The 18,168-nt window shown below is 37.3% G+C and overlaps 1 protein-coding gene across 8 annotated transcripts in view; it reads left to right on the top strand.

The window, feature by feature from the left end:
- Positions 1 to 16,415, top strand: part of LOC139462503 (liprin-alpha-1-like) — a 144,235-nt gene extending 127,820 nt beyond the window's left edge. For 4 of the 8 annotated variants that reach the window (XM_071244264.1, XM_071244270.1, XM_071244266.1 and 1 more), the window contains 6 exons: positions 302 to 477; positions 1,745 to 1,842; positions 2,418 to 2,593; positions 2,979 to 3,047; positions 5,935 to 5,973; positions 10,169 to 16,415. In XM_071244264.1, coding sequence (XP_071100365.1) covers positions 302 to 477; positions 1,745 to 1,842; positions 2,418 to 2,593; positions 2,979 to 3,047; positions 5,935 to 5,973; positions 10,169 to 10,360 — 750 coding nt within the window. In that variant the 3' untranslated portion in view covers positions 10,361 to 16,415. Of the gene's footprint in view, positions 1 to 301; positions 478 to 1,744; positions 1,843 to 2,417; positions 2,594 to 2,978; positions 3,052 to 5,889; positions 6,109 to 6,475; positions 6,490 to 10,168 lie in introns of those variants that run through there. The other 4 variants (XM_071244269.1, XM_071244265.1, XM_071244267.1 and 1 more) reach the window with 4 other exon arrangements.
- Positions 16,416 to 18,168: the final 1,753 nt, after the last annotated feature.

Here is an 18,168-nt window from a genome sequence, read left to right as displayed (position 1 = left end):
TACACGACAGATATATTTTTCCAGAATTTAATTACCCGTAATTAAGGGTGCATATAACACACGAGTGTGTAGTAAACCCAAAGAATAGGTCTTGTGTACATTGATCAATCGAAAGGGAGGCCAATTGGGATTGTTCACTAGCCAATACATTTGCAAACATCGCCGTGGGCGCTTTTTAGAGCGGGGCGCTTATTACGTCGAATACGGTACTTTGTATTTTATAAATGAGACTTTGAGCCTCTCACAAGTCCAGCGTTTTGTGTTTAGCATCTGTGAACACCAGCTTCTATTTCTTTGTCAGACTCTAGCGTTTGGTGATATGAACCATGAGTGGATCGGGAACGACTGGTTGCCAAGTCTGGGCCTACCTCAGTATCGCAGCCATTTCATGGAGTGTCTGGTCGATGCTCGCATGCTTGATCACCTCACCAAAAAAGATCTGAGAGGGCAATTAAAAATGGTAGATAGTTTCCATAGGTGAGTGATGATCGTCAGATTGCTCTGTGCATTTCTTTCTCTGTGTGTTCGGTGTGTCACTATTTATGTGCTTCTTACACCATTGTAAGTGATCTTAAATTATTGTTGATTTTCCATTGTTGATACATCTTTATGACCCTGGTGAAGATCTGACAGCCTTGGTGTGATCAGGTGGCCTTGTCGTCTAAGGCATCACAATTTGCTGTACAGAGTCGCGTCCCCTTGGCGTGCCAGAAACCTTGAACTGCTCATAGTTAACGGACCGCCTCCGTGGTCTAGTGGTAGAGCGTTCGCCCGGAGAGAGGAAGGTCCGAGTTTAGATCCCCGGCCGCGTCATACCAAAAGACGTTTAAAGATGGTACTTGTTGTTACCCTGTCTGGCGCTCGGCATTAAGGGGCTAAAACAAGGACTGGTCGGCTCGGTGTCAGTATACTGTGTCTGAGTGGGGTATTCATGTTAAACTGCAGCATGGAATCTCAATGGGCAAGCACTGTAAATGGGCATCAGCCCACACACACACACACACACACACACACACACACACACACACACACACACACACACACACACACACACACACACACACACACATACACATACTATATAAGTGCAAAAATCTTGGATGTGACGTTAAACCCAATTTCACCTCACTTCACCTCATAGTTAACGATGAAGGGATGAGGGATAACTGGAGGTACCTGAGTATGATCCTCGGTGTGTACCTCGGCTCATGTTTATCACATAAGTGGAAGATGAGTAATACTGGACCACTTCCTGAATTCCTGACATTTGGGGGATTCTTTAACAGGTCCACATCAACCGATGCTTGTCGTAAGAAGCGACTTAATAGATCATGTGATAAGACTCAGTGATTATCTTTGTGGTGGGGTAGCCTAGTGGGTAAGGCATTCGCTTGTCACACCAAAACCCGGGTTCGATTCTCTATAAGGGTACAATATGTGAAGCCCATTTCTGGTGTCCCCTGCCATGATATTGCTGGAATATTGCTGAAAGTGGAGTAAGACCTAACTCACTCACTCCCAGTGATTATCTGCTTGTCATTGTACTACAACTACATGGATGGCTGCTCATTATATCAGTCACTGGATTGTCTTGTTAAGAGTTGATTATCTACAGGCTGCTATTATGTAGATGGAATATTGATGAGTGTAGCACTAAACAAAACAAAGCTCTGTATTTGGATAATCAGTTTGTATTCCTGTGCATTCTTGGTTGATATTTGACATTTGGTTTGTTTGTTTTCAGAACAAGCTTACAGTATGGAATAAATTCATTAAAGAAATTAAACTATGATAGAAAAGAATTAGAACGGCGTAGAGAAGAAAGTTCGAATGAATTAAAAGGTAAGTACTTCATTGGATTTAAATAATTGTCAGCATTTCATGGAGTAACTCTAGATATAATTGAAACTAGTTGTGTGTGAGATTAGAATGTCCCTTCTCACCTGTCATCTTGTCAGGTGTCTCATGGGGCGGTCGGGTAACCTAGTGGTTAAAGTGTTTGCTCGTCACGCCGAAGACCTGGGTTCGATTTCCTGATATGGGTACAATGTGTGAAGCCCATTTCTGGTGTCCACCACTGTGATATTGCTGGAATATTGCTAAAAGCGGCGTAAAATCAAACTCATTCACTCACTCACTGCAATGTTACAATGCAACGTGCATACAGAATGTTGGATTACATGAATGTGTACAGATCATTTGACTTTGAGTTTGACAGTTTGTCCTTTAATGTGTCATGTGATCACTGGAGTATTATCACAGCATTGTCACATAGTTTTGACTTGTCAACTTACAAATGTTTTAATGCTATGTAAAAGATTGTTTCTATTTTGTATCCCTGATATTAATAATTACCTGAAACTGTGTTTGAGTGTGTACTGCTACCAGCCTCCTGACACCCCGTGATTGTGTTGCAGATGTGTTGGTGTGGTCTAATGAGCGAGTTATCAAATGGTCGATGTCTATAGGCCTGCGGGAATATTCAGCTACTCTGCTAGAATCAGGAGTCCATGGGTCACTTATAGCACTAGATGAGAGCTTCGATCACAACAGCATGGCTCTCGCATTACAAATACCCACACAAAACCAACAAGTAAGTCTGTTGTCACCTTGCGTTTTCTTTGGGACCACCTTCAGTATTATGGTGGGGGAGGCGGGAATGAGATTTTTTTTTGTCGTTACTTCAAATCATGCTATGTTTTCTTTAAAAGTACAATTTTGGGGGTCCCACAACCTCTTTTTAGGGCATCAAATTTAATTGTTATTATAAAACCTGAGGCAGGTTTGTTTATTTTTAATATTTTCTTGAACAAATTATTGATTTAAATATTACATGTTATCATAAATCAAGCATGTACAATACTTATATGATATTGTTGCTTGTTTTCATCATGATAAGTTTTCATATACCATTTAGATCTGTCTTAGCTCATGGATTTTGGAAAAGTGACCCAAAACAAATTCCATTTTTGTTTCAGGCTAGGCAAGTTTTAGAGCGGGAATTCAACAACCTGCTGGCAATCGGCACTGATCGCCGCCTGGACGAGGTAGGTCAGTTATCTTTTTCTTATTTTTTGTCTGCGTCATCATCGTATCCAGCAACTGACCCTCACCTTGCTGCCCTGCCCGCCTGCTGACCTCAGCGTGACCTTTCAACTCTGTCTGTCGCCTTGTTTCTAGCCGTCATCAGCTTGTATGCTGACAGGGGTGGGGTCGTTTTCTGCCGCCCCGCCCCACCCAAGTGGCGCTCTCTTCCCAGGTGATGTTAGACTGGCAGCTGGTGGATTTTGAACTGGATAGAAAAGTAATAATGTTTAGGTTAGGAAAATAGTATATTTTTCAGGATAAAATGTAGTGTATCAAGATTGAAGTAAAATATGAAGAGTATGACAATAGTACATTTATCAGACATTTTCAGAGAGAAATGGGCATTTGAATAATATATTTTTATATTTTTATATGACAGCATGAAAAGAAACAGTTTTTAAATTTGAAAATTTAAGTGTGAATAAATTGTGTTTATTTATGACCAACGTCGTCAAACTGTTCCACACGTACAAAAATAACCAGTAATAGACCAAAGTGCTACCCTTATGATTATTTGAATTCTGAATATATATTAAAAGCAATTACTTATCAACAAGACGTTTGAATATAATATTCCTTGTTCAATAAAAATGTCCGATATAATTTCTTCTGGTAATTGAATTAAAATTCTTTTGAGTTAATTTTTTGGGTATTTTCTTTAACTGAATCCCCTGTAAATCAGGAGGGACAATTTGTGATTGCTATTTTCAGCATATTTGACAAGATTATTACAGACAATAATCTTAATCTTTACCTACTGAGAAACGCCTACTGTAACAGGAAACTAATCAGGTCAAGTCTTATCCCATAATTCACGTTTATGTTTGTTGACTTGGCTTTGTTTATCTGAAGTGAGTCGATCTTGGTTTTTTTTCTGCGTAGTATATACTAAATACCGTATTCGACGTAATAAGCGCCCACAACGATATTTGCTAATATATTGGCCAGTGAACAATCCTAATCAGCACCCCTTCCGATTGATCAATGTACACAAGACCTATTCTTTGGGTTTAATACGCACTCGTATGTTAAATCACCCTTAATTATGGGCAGTTAAATTCTTGAAAAATATATCCATCATATGTAAACAGTTCAGACTGTTAGCATAAACCACGAAATTTACAATCTTTCAACTCAAATAATATTCTAATAAGCGCCCCCTATTTCTAATTTTGAGAGCGCCCTGGGCGCTTATTACGTTGAATACGGTAGCAATTTTTCACAAAACTTGTACCCAAGGATGGTGGATGCACTTTTGATGTAAGTAAATACGGTATATGACACATCCCCAGCTGCCAGTTCCTAGGCTTAGATGAGTCCGTGGTGTCTTCAGTAAGTAGTGTGTTATTGCCTCGGTGCTATGTAGAGAAATGGAGCAGATGGAGGACATACTATATGAGAAATATGAAACTTCATAGTTTAAAAAAGTTTGAAAGCACATCAAATAATGATTTTTAGAATAAGGCAAGATGTCTCTATACCAGATATCTATGTGTGGGATGCAAGCCTTCCATTGTGTTCTCTCACTGACATTTGAATCATCCATCCCCTACATCTCCAGGTAAACCTGCGCTAAACCCTGGATCCATTCCCATGGTTCTCACGATCTCAAATTACCTGCCCTTGATTTTCATCAACATCTTCCCCAAGATATTTTTTCGTCAAGATATGGAAATGGGTAAGGGAATTTGACGTGAAGATATCCTTTCCGACCTGAAAACTTTTGAGAGCTTTCTTTCGCGTGTCAGTCAGTTTTTCAGTGTTCAATTTCTCGCAAACTCTATCGTAATCCATGTGACTAGCCGCCATGTTGTTGATATTGCCAACCCTACATTGCCGAGTTCGTAACTCGCATTCTGATTGGTCCGTTAGACTGAGTTGTGCAGCAAATTAAATTGGCAAATGAAAATCAAGGGCGAGTAATTTGAGATCCTGAGAACCACGGGAATGGATGCAGGGATTAGTGTAGGTTTACCCAAATGCGAGCCCTGGAGATATAGGGGACGCTAAATCATCCAAATTTCATTCATCTTTATTTCAATTAACTCTATATCACTTGCCTGCCGTAGAATAGAGTGCATATATTCACCAGATTGAACATCTGCATCTTCGGTTACATCTACTCTGTCTATAATCTGCATCTGAGAGCTTTTCCGTAATAATGACATTCTCATGTGCTGCTGGTAGTCACTACATATGATATTACCTATAACTAGTTGTGCTGCATGTAGTCCCTGACTGTATACCCACTACTCATGTTATTACAAATTGTTTTCTTAACAACTAACAAATCGTACGATTGTTTTCATTTTATTTTTTTATTTTCAAAATGTATCTAAATAAAAAATATTAATCAATTTGATACATTACAATATGATTTTTAACATAATATTAGATTATATAATAGCCAAACAATTTTTGGTTTTTATATGATTTAGTATTTTCAAAATTATATTTGAATAGATTTTGTTCAGCAATTTGTTAAATTATTTCAAAGAAATACAATCTTAATATATACTCAGTTTGGCAATACTTGAACAGTATATTTTGTTTGAGTTGTCTCCCCTTATATATATTACAATTTCAATTGAGTTGAATGAGGGTGACACATTTGAATGGAATTTCGTATGAAAAGAGTGAATCTGTCTGAATTGATAGTTCATGAATATTGTTCAATGATTTTCCTGACTGTGTGCCAGGATTTTCTTTATCGTTGTTCCTGATACACAACATGTCTTCTCAAACCCTAACACAATGTAGTTTGTGATAATGTTTGTCAGTGGTGATTAATTAACTATTCAGACGTAACGAACCACGGTATGCAATAAGCTGTGCATGTTTCTTCAGCCGTGGCGCACAGTGATAAACTCACTCCCTCCTACACAGGTAAATCTTAACCAGGTTACGGGTGTCATGAGCATTTTGGTGAAGGTGCACACGCACTGCAATGTGTCCAGGTGATGACGGATGTGGGACAACTGGTTGGATCTTTATGAAATCAAATATATTTGAACTTTGAAGTCCAAATATGCATATATTTCTTACTTTTCTCTCTCAATATGTTGAAATATGTTTTATTTTTAGAATTATTTTAAACCATTTTCTTGTCAATTTAATGTCTATTTCAAGTTGAATTATATTTGATGAAAAAACTGTCTTTTTTTTTTTTATTATATCATTCTGTCTTTGCTGGGTTCTCAGCAATATTCATAAAATGCAATTCGTTAGAATTGAAAAACAATTCTTGCATGGTTCTTCAATATATTTGAAGAATTTATTTATGGGAAATATTTGCAAATGAAGTTGATTTCTGTCTTTGGGATTTCTCTTTGAATCATTTTGAAACTTGTCTACATTTTGACTTCCCTGATTTATTCCATGCTGTCAGGTGTGATAACATAGGTAACGGATGTGTAGACGAAGTATCACGTAATAGACATAATACCGTTACACGCACAACTGCTTTTATATATTTCAAATACTATTTCCATGCAACTACTTTTCCAAAAGAAAATATTTTTAGTAATTGTGACAGTTCTTTATCACATATTTTCATCATAATAAATAAACATGTTTGTAGTAATTTAAATATTTAACAAACAAGTTCATTCCAACTTTTGGAATATCCCACTGATATTGTGTCTATTCTGTGATATGTGTGTAACACGAGATTCACTGTGGTAGCATCACAGCTTCAATCACAAGCCTTTTAAACAGCACAGTACTTCACTCCAGATTTCTGCAGCAATAACTAGGAGCATCTGCTGGAATTACTGAACCCTTCAACTGCTAAGACACTAAGACACTGACATGAAGTTGGATTAGCATGACTTCATTTAAAATGGAACTTATTTTTCAGAGGTTAGGTCTCTGAGATTTTCATTTAGGGTAGTCATGTTTTCATTAGGATGGCAAGGGAACTAATTTTTTATATGTGGCATGTAGCAATGATAAGAATAATAAGCGACACAGTTTTGTGCATCGATTTGTTTTTCTTTAAACTATTTCCTTAAACACTAAAACAACTTTTTTTCCAACACTTTGTTATGCTGTCAGTAATTTGCGAAAATTGAAATTTTCTTTCATTTCATGGCAAAATTGCAAATCAATCAAATGTTAAGTAGAGCTTATTGGAAATGATATTGTTCTACCTATTTTTTACTTCATAGAAGACATGTTTTGTGTTTTGAAAGAAATATACATCAATGTAGTAGTCTTTTAATTATCTTCAAAATGAATTATTGCCATAGTTGATCAACCTGATGGTGTCTTGAGACCACAGGTAATGCCCTTTCATGTTCATGCTGACTTTGAAATTTCTACAAATTTGCAGTGACCTATTTTCGACATTTGGAAAAAAACTTTTATTTTCCGAAATCTTGGACTGTTACGTCCAGTCATAACAAATCACTTTTACTAATTGTCCCTTAAAGTTATTATTAAATATTATTTGTGTTGCAACTTTGTGCAATTTGTTACTGATTATCATAATTTGTCATAATTTTTTGTATCTGAAATCTTCACATAGATATTTGATTAGATATTTTTTCACTAAAAAGGGTTCAGTATTCTTAGCTGTGATTAATTTATTTTCGCCAAATTGGGCGATTTTGACATGATAACGTGAGTAGTGCAGGACGCATGCTGTCGCTAACCCCGCCTGACTTGATCCCTAGTTTGTTTCATGTTTGCAGTTTTGTTAGCATGGTTACCATAGTGATGGTGCATGTACAAAGAGTTATCTACCTTGTTTCACTCGTTTCACTTTCAGCTTTCATTCTTTTGATGATTAAAATAAATTATGTTTCATCTCATATTTTAGAACAATGTAGGAATCATCCTCCATTTTTCCTAAATGAAAATACAAATCAGAAATATGATTTTCTTTGACTTGAGTTTGGAATCAGGTGGTGACTGGCTGATGGTGTGTCAGTGTACCTCACCAGTGTGGATTGTTGTTCATGATATCAACCACTGGTTTGGTTGGATTCAAATATTTCTAAGCAGTTATGTTTGTTGTTTAGTACCACTATTCCAGCTGCCTGTAAATAATCGAGTCTGCATCAGGCAAACTAGTGATTGATATCATGAGCATTATCTTAGCTGTCTGTATACAGTGACACAAAACCAAGTCATCAAGTCTTACCACCCAACCAATAAGTCGCCTATTATCACAAAAATAGGTTGGCGGAGACCTATTCTAACCAAGAATGACCACAGGGGTCAAAGTAATTTTGTAACTGGAATGTCACTGACTTGCATAAAACAATATTCGTTCACTTGCTCATTATATGATTTACAACATGTGAATTTTTCTACAGAAGATGACTTAACTGAGAGGATAAATAGAGAAACAAGGTGGTTAACCTGAGATTGTTGTTGAATACAAGTCATGTGACAGTCATGTGACATATAGGATGTAAGTAATGCTCCACAGTAATGGTGAGATGTCTATGTTTCAGACAAATTGTAAAAGGAAACAGTGTCCTAATCTTTATCAGAGGGTCATTACTTTCATAACAGACTGTGCTTTGTTCAAGAAATGATCTGCTCTTATTTAATTAATCAGGATTTTTTAATTAATTTTTAAAATTATTTTTACATCAAATTATAAATATTCTGCCGTGAACAAACAATACCGTCAAGCGAATTCTTTAGATGGTTCGATAACAAGTTATCCCCCTTGAGTGTGAAAAACATATCTGTTCAGATTTCTGATATGATAAAGTCTAAACAGATGTTTCTATGACTTAATAATATAAACACAGTTTCATAAACGCTTTTTATCTCTGCAATAAATAGTTGCCCCAAATAAGGGAAAAGATTGATTTTAACAAATGGTTTTGTATAAACTTGTTTGTTTTCTAATGCGTTTACATGAATGGCTTAAGATTTTTTATTCAAATGACAGCATGTTAAAAACACCAGGAGAAACTAGTAGAGAAGTTGCACAAAATGTTGCACTCAGTACCTACCCACTGTGTACTAACAATGACCAAGTCTGCATGGGGTTCACTTGGCAGGTGGGACATGGTTGGCCCAGTCATATGAGGAGCTGCAATATCCTTTGCAGAGTTGCGTCCCTTGGGCACACCAGGAACCTATGGTCATGGGTTTGAATCCCGGTTCACCCCATTGACGTTTCTAGGTTTGTCAGCACCATACCCATGCTCAGGGGTTTCATGTGGTAAATGTCTGACACCTGCATCACTTCGGGTTTTCCTCCCACATTAATTAAGCTGACACATCGTGATATAACTGGAATACTCACTGTTCAAAGCGGTGTTGAACCCAACTCATTCAAACAATCACTGATCAGGTCTGTTGTATTATTAATCACTTATTTAGAAAAGTTTCTAAAATTGCTTCTAAAGAATCACAATGGAAGGATATATTCTATGTCCGTCTGTCTGCATATATTTATATGTTCTATATCAGACTAGATGGATATGTTCTGTATTAGACAAGGTGGATATTTTCTCTTTCATACTAGAGGGGATATATTCTATATCAGACCAGAAGGACTTATTCCATATCAGACTAGTGGGATATATTCTATGTCAGACGAGGCTATGTTCTACATTAAATTACCGGTAGATGGATATATTCTTCATTAGACCAAATGGGTATGTTCTTTATCAGATTAAATACATGTATTCTATGTAAGACGAGATAAATATATTTTATATCAAATTGCTATCTGATTTTGTTCAGAAATCCAGTTTTTACCGCATGTACATATTTAGTTTATTTGTCTTTACTAGAGATGGGTGAATAGAGACATACCTTGATTTATCCGAAATTATTTCACTTTATAAAAACAAATCAGTGATATCATAATGGTGTGTGCTAATTTTGTCCTTTTAGTTTTCAGATATATACTAAACACATTGTTTCTTTTTGCTCAGTAATTATTCTTTTTCATTGCAACCTGTTTTTTGACACAACAAATATTTTGACATAAGTACCATGACAAGTCATTTAAGATTTGATAAACATGTATATTGGAAAAATGTTAGCATAAACTGTTTATCAGTTCTGTTAGGACTAATTTTGAAATTTAGTTTTAATGTTTTGACAGGGTGAGGGCGGCAAGTTTCGCCGGGCACCATCATGGCGGAAAAAGTTCCGAACAAAAGACAGCAAGGGGCGTGAGGGCGGGGAAGAAGGGGAGACAACTGCAGAGACCTACGTTCAGCAGTCACCTCAGCACACAAGGCGGGCACCGGACAACTCAGTGGCACGCCGCTCCACAGAACATAGGAACTATTGATGATAGCCATGTATAGGGAAGACGTTATATCTTGGTGTATACTCCATTCTGATTGGACAGTTACCATTCTAATGGAACCTGATTGGTCGATTTGATTTACCTTCAAATCAGATTGGTCAGTTTGACTTTTACTGGATCTGACATCAGGTGTACTGTAATGGACTCGTATTGGACAGTTTAAGTTCTACTGGACACTGATTGGTCAAGCCAGGGATCAACTGTTGAAGCAGGTGGTTCACGAGTATATGTGTGTATATCCATGCATCAGGACATGCTACCCCACTGTTACATTGTTTATATCATGTGTCATCTGGTTTGAGATTATCTGTACTCATTGTTTATATCATGCCTCATCTGGTTTGAGGTTATCAGATAATCTTGATTCTCATTGGCTGGAAGCAGTTAGGGTCAGCTTTAACCATTAACCTTTGACCTGTAGTTGTGTAAAAGTGGTAGTACTCGACATTGATGTCATTCAACTATTTATTACATGCGATACCCTGTAGCATTATGAATATATGCAACCTTAGTTTACACAAGGAGACAGGAGACATCACAATTCTACAACAATCAAATGTCACCAGCCATACTGTATCCGTGTACCACGAGGTCGGCAATCATGATTGTATTCTTTCTTTTAATACTCAGTTTCTTGTCAAGACTAGAGGAAAACCTAAAATGAGAAGTAAACCTAGTTTGTAATTTCACTTTTCATTTTATTGTTTTTGTAACAACAAACTCAACCCGGTTATAGAATCTGCAGTTCAAGTTAGATAACTCAGATCAAGGGAGATAACTCAATCTCACAAGGTTGTGAAGGATGAAAGGAAAACAACATGCAGTTTTAGGGCTGTCTCACAAAGTGATTTACAAAGTGTGAGAACAATTTTACAAACATGATTTGTTGTATTCTTTTTGAACATTGACGTTTTGAGATGACCCTGCTGCCAGTGCCTGTCTCAACATTTTATCATTAATTCATTATGATCAGGCTAGAGGGAAACATTTTGTTTTGTATGTGTACACAGCCCACAGGTTATGAGGGAGGGTCCTGATGGGTTCAGTGACTGGTGTAGAATGACTCAAAACACTGTTGTAAGATCGGTCTGCCATTAAAATATATTGTCAAAGAGGATGAAATACTACTTTTTATAGAAATACTAAATGAATTTATTACTGATTGTAAAAGTTGAAAAATTACAATTGAAAATAGACTCATTATGTTTTAACACTCCATTGTTATTATTTATTGCAAGGAAATTGATATTGCTGTTCAACCATGTGCTGACATTAATGTTCATATCGATTTGCAAAGTAAAATTATTACTGCCTAAGTATGCAGGTTCCTTCTGCCTTGTGACTCAGGATTCCAAATGCCTACTGACTCAATGTCCTACTGACTTAATGTCCTACTGCCTACTAACTCAATGTCCTACTAGCTACTGACTCAATGTCCTACTTACCTGATGTTCTACTGCCTACTGACTCAATGTCCTACTGCCTACTGACTCAATGACATGCTGCCTACTGACTCAATGACATGCTGACTTAATGTAATATTGCCTACTGACTCAATGTCCTGCTAGCTAACTACTGTCTTAATATCCTACTGCCTACTGACGCAATGTTCTACTGCCTACTGACACAATTTCCTACTGCCTACTGACACAATGTTCCACTGCCTACTGACACAATGTCCTACTGCCTACTGACACAATGTCCTACTGCCTACTGACTCAATGTCATACTGCCTACTGACTCAATGTCCTACTGCCTACTGACTCAATGTCATACTGCCTACTGACTAAATGTCCTTCTGACTTGATGTACTAGTGCCTACTGACTCAATATCCTACTGCCTACTGACTCAATATCCTACTGCCTACTGACTCAATGTCATCCTAGCTACTGACAATGTCCTATGCCTAAAGTGACCATGCCTATCAGGACCCTCTTGAAGGTGATAGGAATTTCTGTTAGAAAAGGAGCAATAGATTGACTTTGTATTTTATTTGTCTATTTTCTAAACATTATTCTCAGATTGCCTTACATCCAATCACGACTACATGAATAGCAGATTCTCCTATGCCAGGATGGTTCAAGTAAGCGCTGATGAAAAAGATAAACATATATTTTGACAGCAGTAAAAGTATGGTCAATTGGGCTGTGAGAAAGCGTGACAGCAGGTCATACAGTAGAAGTTTTCCGAGATATCTGTTAAAGGGAGCGTTGCCTGTGAATATGAGCTTGGCCTGCAGATAAGTATCTGCAATTTGAAGTGTAGATAAGCGTCCCTACAACAATCAAAAAAAGGAATTTAAGTGTTTTCAAGGAACTGCCCAGGCTCTCGTTGTCTTAGTGATGAAGATTCTTCCTCTAGGACAGCAACTCTGATATTTAATCAGGATAAGAGTTTTAGTCTGTCTTTATTTTTAACTTTGTTTTATGAACTTTTTAATATTTACCTTTCATTATTTCAAGTAATGATAATCATACAAGAAATATGATAAACTCAGAGTGATTTTTATTTGTGAGTGGCAAAGCATAGTTATATGAATTCACTGACCAGAAAATATAAACACAAGATTTCCATCTCCGTGACCATGGTAACCTGGCTGACAAATTAAGCTGAAAGCTCCAAAAACAGAACCATTTGTACCAAGTCTATTACAGTATGATTAGCTGAATTGATCCAGTCTTTGTCACTAAATTGGCTTATATGATCCAGTCATTATCACCTGATTGGCTGAAATAATGCAGTCTTTATTTGATTGGCTGAGATAAAGTAGTCTTCATCATGTGATTGATGTGAATCAGTCCTCATTTCATGATTGGCTGAAATAATGCAGTCCTCATTATCTGATTGGCTGAACAGTCCTGTTTTCTTCTCATGGCTGAAATGTTGATTGTCAACCATCTTCCAACTTGGCCCTGAATATGTGCAATATTGTGTGAAAATCGGAGATTGCTGTGTGCTCAGTATGTTGTGTGCTTGAACTCTTGAAGACATACTGCCAGTAAATAAGTTATTCCTAATCAGGGCTCATTTTTAGTTTACAGCAGCCCCTGCCATCATTATGTGAACAGTCTGGTATGTGTATTGGCTTCTGTCCTAAAAGAAATCAGGGATTTTGAAAAAATGTGTTAAAGGATTAGATGGATATTCCCCTTTGCTAGTCAACAGTATTCATAAACAGTTAACATGGGATACAATACATATTTTGTTGTTAGTGTGTAAATATAACTCACCTATTATTAAGATCAATTGTCAGCCCCCAAAAGTGTTTTGGTTTTCGTTTTTGACATTGTCATTTTCCAGATCAGGTCAGATCTCATCTGATCCCAACTTCCGTTCTCACCAAGTGTTGGTAACTCTAAACTCATTAAAGTTTGCAAGTTTATAAATTATTCTATAAGAAAATCCCTATTTCCAATCTTCACAAGAAACGAGATAAATAATTCCCCTGATCCCAAACAACAAATGGAAACCAAAAGATTCTATTCAGGGGCCCATTTTACCATAAACTGACTGTGATTTTGAAATATCAGGAAAAGTTGTGCGAATACAGTGGAGAAACTTATTTCCTGACACAGATGTCTGATTACCTGCCCTTCTTCTAGCTCTTCTCCGGAGAGTCCAGATTAGTAGATCAGTCAACTATAAATATATCGCATTTATACTGATTGAAAAAAATAAGGGAACAGCTTGGAAGAACAGCATGTTGACAAATCAACCAAACATATCACCAAGAAGACGAAGATTGACACCAGCACATACAAAACTAACATTTCATGTAGTGAAATTTTGTTCACTTGAAGCTCATATTTTAAGCAAAGCTTTCTTCCCAATTTGTTCCCTTATTTTTTTCCTCAGTATATGTAATTGTATGTATGTACAGCAGACCTATATCATGTAGAAATATAAAGTAGATTATCACACTATTCTATATAACGCTCCATATGAATTCAACCACTGAGCATTGTGCTAATCCCTCGTTATAAGATGGATATGGGATACATGATGATGAAATTAACATGTATGGAATAAATTTATTATTGGAGACTATTTATAATATCGGATGTATAGAAGGCTGCATGTGTTATTGCTGCTTTGTCAAGAAATCTGTTACTTAAGCTTTGTGATGACACTGGGACGAGGATGGAATATGTGAATGGCACAAGTGTTTAAAATAAACTCACCCTGTGTGTAATCATCGAAGACAGGGCATCGTTATTTATGCCATATCTCCATAGTCTGTTCGTTTATTGTTTGTATTTTTTGTATTTTTACAAATTTCGTTCATATTTATGACGCTAAGGACATAGTTACTCCCATCTCAGCTCTATCCTGCAACCCCAAGTCAATTTATTTCTTGTCTCCTTGGAAAAAATAATATATCCTGTTTAGGACCTAAATGTACACCTGCCGGGCTCAAGATATTAGTTCTATTTATTTGTATACATGTACACCAGGGTTGTTTTTGAAACCAGAATTTGTTGGAATTTGACATTGTTTGTTTTGTATGGCAGGGAACAGTCACAATTGTTAAATTGTCTGTGCTTATGTTACTGTTTCATGGTTATAAGGTCATTCAGGAGGGCGCTAATTACTTCATTAACAATAAGGTCTGTTTAAATGTATAAATAGTCTTGTTTCTCATGACTTTATTCAAACTCCTTATTTTGAAGGATGTTAGAAATCTCTAAAAATAACTATCATTCTAATGTTCATGATTTTGGGAGCACAGTTGTCGTCGAAAGCGCCGGAGTTTGATGTGCAGAGTTGCATCCCTTGAGCACACCAGAAATCTAGTGGTAAACATCTGAGATCTGCATCACTTCGGGCTTTCCTCCGACTTTAAGCCAACACATCATGATATGAGTGAAATACTGTTCAAACCCAACTCATTCACACATGGTTCCTTTTGGTCACGACCCCTGTGTCTCAAAGTTTTGAGAGATGGGGGCCAAGGCCATGATGACGACCACAGCTCAGTTCATATGGGAATCTGACACAGATTGAATGGCATGTCTTTTGCAAAAAGTTTGCATGTGATATAAAACTGAAATTTGAGTTTAAGAAGCCTTTTCATTAGTGTGTGTAAAAATAAAACACAATAAAAAAAACAAATATTTGTGGCGAGGCAATTTACAGGGAGGCAGGTCATGAGAGACAAGACTTCATCTGAACAAACCTATGTTGATGAGTTTCATTTGTGATGACTTAATTAGAATCGAAGACACAGTGGCTGGCACCACATATGTTCACGCTGTAATGCATGTTTACTAACCCACAGACCATCAGTAATAACAAAACCTCCTAATAAAGGTATAATGTAATCTTTTCCACATCTAGCCACACACTTGAATTTAAGGAAAACCAAACCAAAGGGAATCTGAATGGTTCCTTGTCAAATAGGACCAGATTCCATCCCATTCTGCATCCTCTCTATCAAGTGTCATTGATTTTAAACTTGTGTTCTGATTAAGTCTTCCTTTATATAATCAGTTACATGCTGTGCCACTTACCAGTTAGCTGTAGGACATGGTCACAATGTGACATAATAGCCATCAACTGCCTACACTGCTGTGTGATTGTAACACAATGTATCACTACGGTCACTGATGTTAGTGTGATTGAAACACAATGTAACATAGCTGCTAGTGACTGCAATGTTCTTGTAACAATATGACACAAGTCAGTGGGGTCAGTGTGATTGTGACACAATGTAAGAACAGTAGTCACTGACTGCAGTGTGATTGTGACACAATGTAAGAACAGTCGCTGACTGCAGTGTGATTGTGACACAATGTAGCAAGTCACTGACTGCAGTGTGATTGTAACACAATGTAACAAAAGTCACTGACTGCAGTGTGATTGTAACACAATGTAGCAACAGTCACTGACCACAGTGTGATTGTGACACAGTGTAACAACAGTAGTCACTGACTGCAGTGTGATTGTAACACAATGTAGCAACAGTCACTGACTGCAGTGTGATTGTAACACAATGTAGCAATAGTCACTGACTGCAGTGTGATTGTGACACAATGTAACAACAGTCACTGACTGCAGTGTGATTGTGACACAATGTAACAACAGTAGTCACTGACTGCAGTGTGATTGTGACACAATGTAGCAACAGTCACTGACTGCAGTATGATTGTGACACAATGGAACAATAGTCACTGACTGCAGTGTGATTGTGGCACAATGTAACAACAGTAGTCACTGACTGCAGTGTGATTGTGACACAATGTAGCAACAGTCACTGACTGCAGTGTGATTGTGACACAATGGAACAAGTCACTGACTGCAGTGTGATTGTGGCACAATGTAACAACAGTAGTCACTGACTGCAGTGTGATTGTGACACAATGTAGCAACAGTCACTGACTGCAGTGTGATTGTGACACAATGGAACAATAGTCACTGACTGCAGTGTGATTGTGACACAATGTAACAACAGTAGTCACTGACTGCAGTGTGATTGTGACACAATGTAGCAACAGTCACTGACTGCAGTGTGATTGTAACACAATGTAGCAACAGTCACTGACTGCAGTGTGATTGTGACACAATGTAACAACAGTCACTGACTGCAGTGTGATTGTAACACAATGTAACACTGACTGTTATTGGGTGGCATCTCTTCAGCTGGACTATGCACCTGTGTCTCCATTCAACACATGCAGAGCTCTCAAAGGAAGAAGACCTATAAAGGGGAACTTGTGAAAAATATCTGCTGAACTGTAAATGACAATACACATTAACCAGTCACACACATTTAACAGAAACTGGAAACACTGGTAGATGTTATGTCCACATAATCATGTCATTCATCATTAATTCTTCACGGGTCTGTATGACCTACAATCTTCCATCAACACTGACTACATATCCATGTTTTGGTGTTGGCACTATATTTTACCAACAAATCAAGCGACAGGCAGTTCCCATAAAACCTATGAGTTCTCACACCAATGGTCAGATTACATCACACAAATATGTCTCGCTTGACATTTCTCGTATCTTGTGTCATAGCTGTAATGCTGTCTGCACCACATATTGGTATACAGGCACTGACAAAGTTCCTGCACAGGGTAGGGCTAATTGAAGTATGGCTTAATTTTCAGTAGCAGATTGGCTGCAGTACATTGCAAATCCGTTATATGTATTCACCAGCAGTGGAGGAACGTAAAGTATACAAACCCTGGAAGTATTGATGATGCACTTCATTTGAATCATATAGAAATATTTTGATCATTTGTAGATTTCTGCCCCCGTAGCTCAGTACCTCGTAGAGTGAAATCCCTGGGACGGTTCAACAAACTGGTGCTAATTCAGACATTCCGTTGACTATGTTAACCATGTTAACGTTCTGTGTTATCCACAGATAGCATAGTACTGAACATTAGAATCCAATTCCATTACATTGACTTTTTCTCTTATATTTGAAGTACTTCTTTCAACAGTCACTGTTCATTACAGCTTTTTGTGTCTCAGTTCAATTGCTATCTGTCTTCATTACATTGTTCAGAGTGTAATTGTCAAGGCAAAACCTGTAGGTTAGAATTAGAACCCCTGTCCCAATGTCAAGGACAATGTGATAAAAGGGCAGTCTTCATCTTCATCGTTGAGCATACCGGTAGATGCATAATTATTTGTACGGGTTTGGAGCATCTGAATCTTTTCATTTTGATATTGACAAGGTTGAACTTGATTTTCTGTAATGTCATGTTTTCAAATGAGCGTAAGCATAAGATGTTGATTTTTTATTTGTTTTTCTTCATGAATCATTTCTTGG

This window comes from Haliotis cracherodii, unplaced genomic scaffold (genome assembly GCF_022045235.1).
Source record: "Haliotis cracherodii isolate W230 unplaced genomic scaffold, xgHalCrac1.p SCAF_15, whole genome shotgun sequence".
NCBI classification, from domain to species: Eukaryota; Metazoa; Mollusca; class Gastropoda; order Lepetellida; family Haliotidae; genus Haliotis; species Haliotis cracherodii.
Note: the sequence above shows the minus strand (reverse complement) of the source record. Positions and strands in the feature narration are given on the sequence as shown.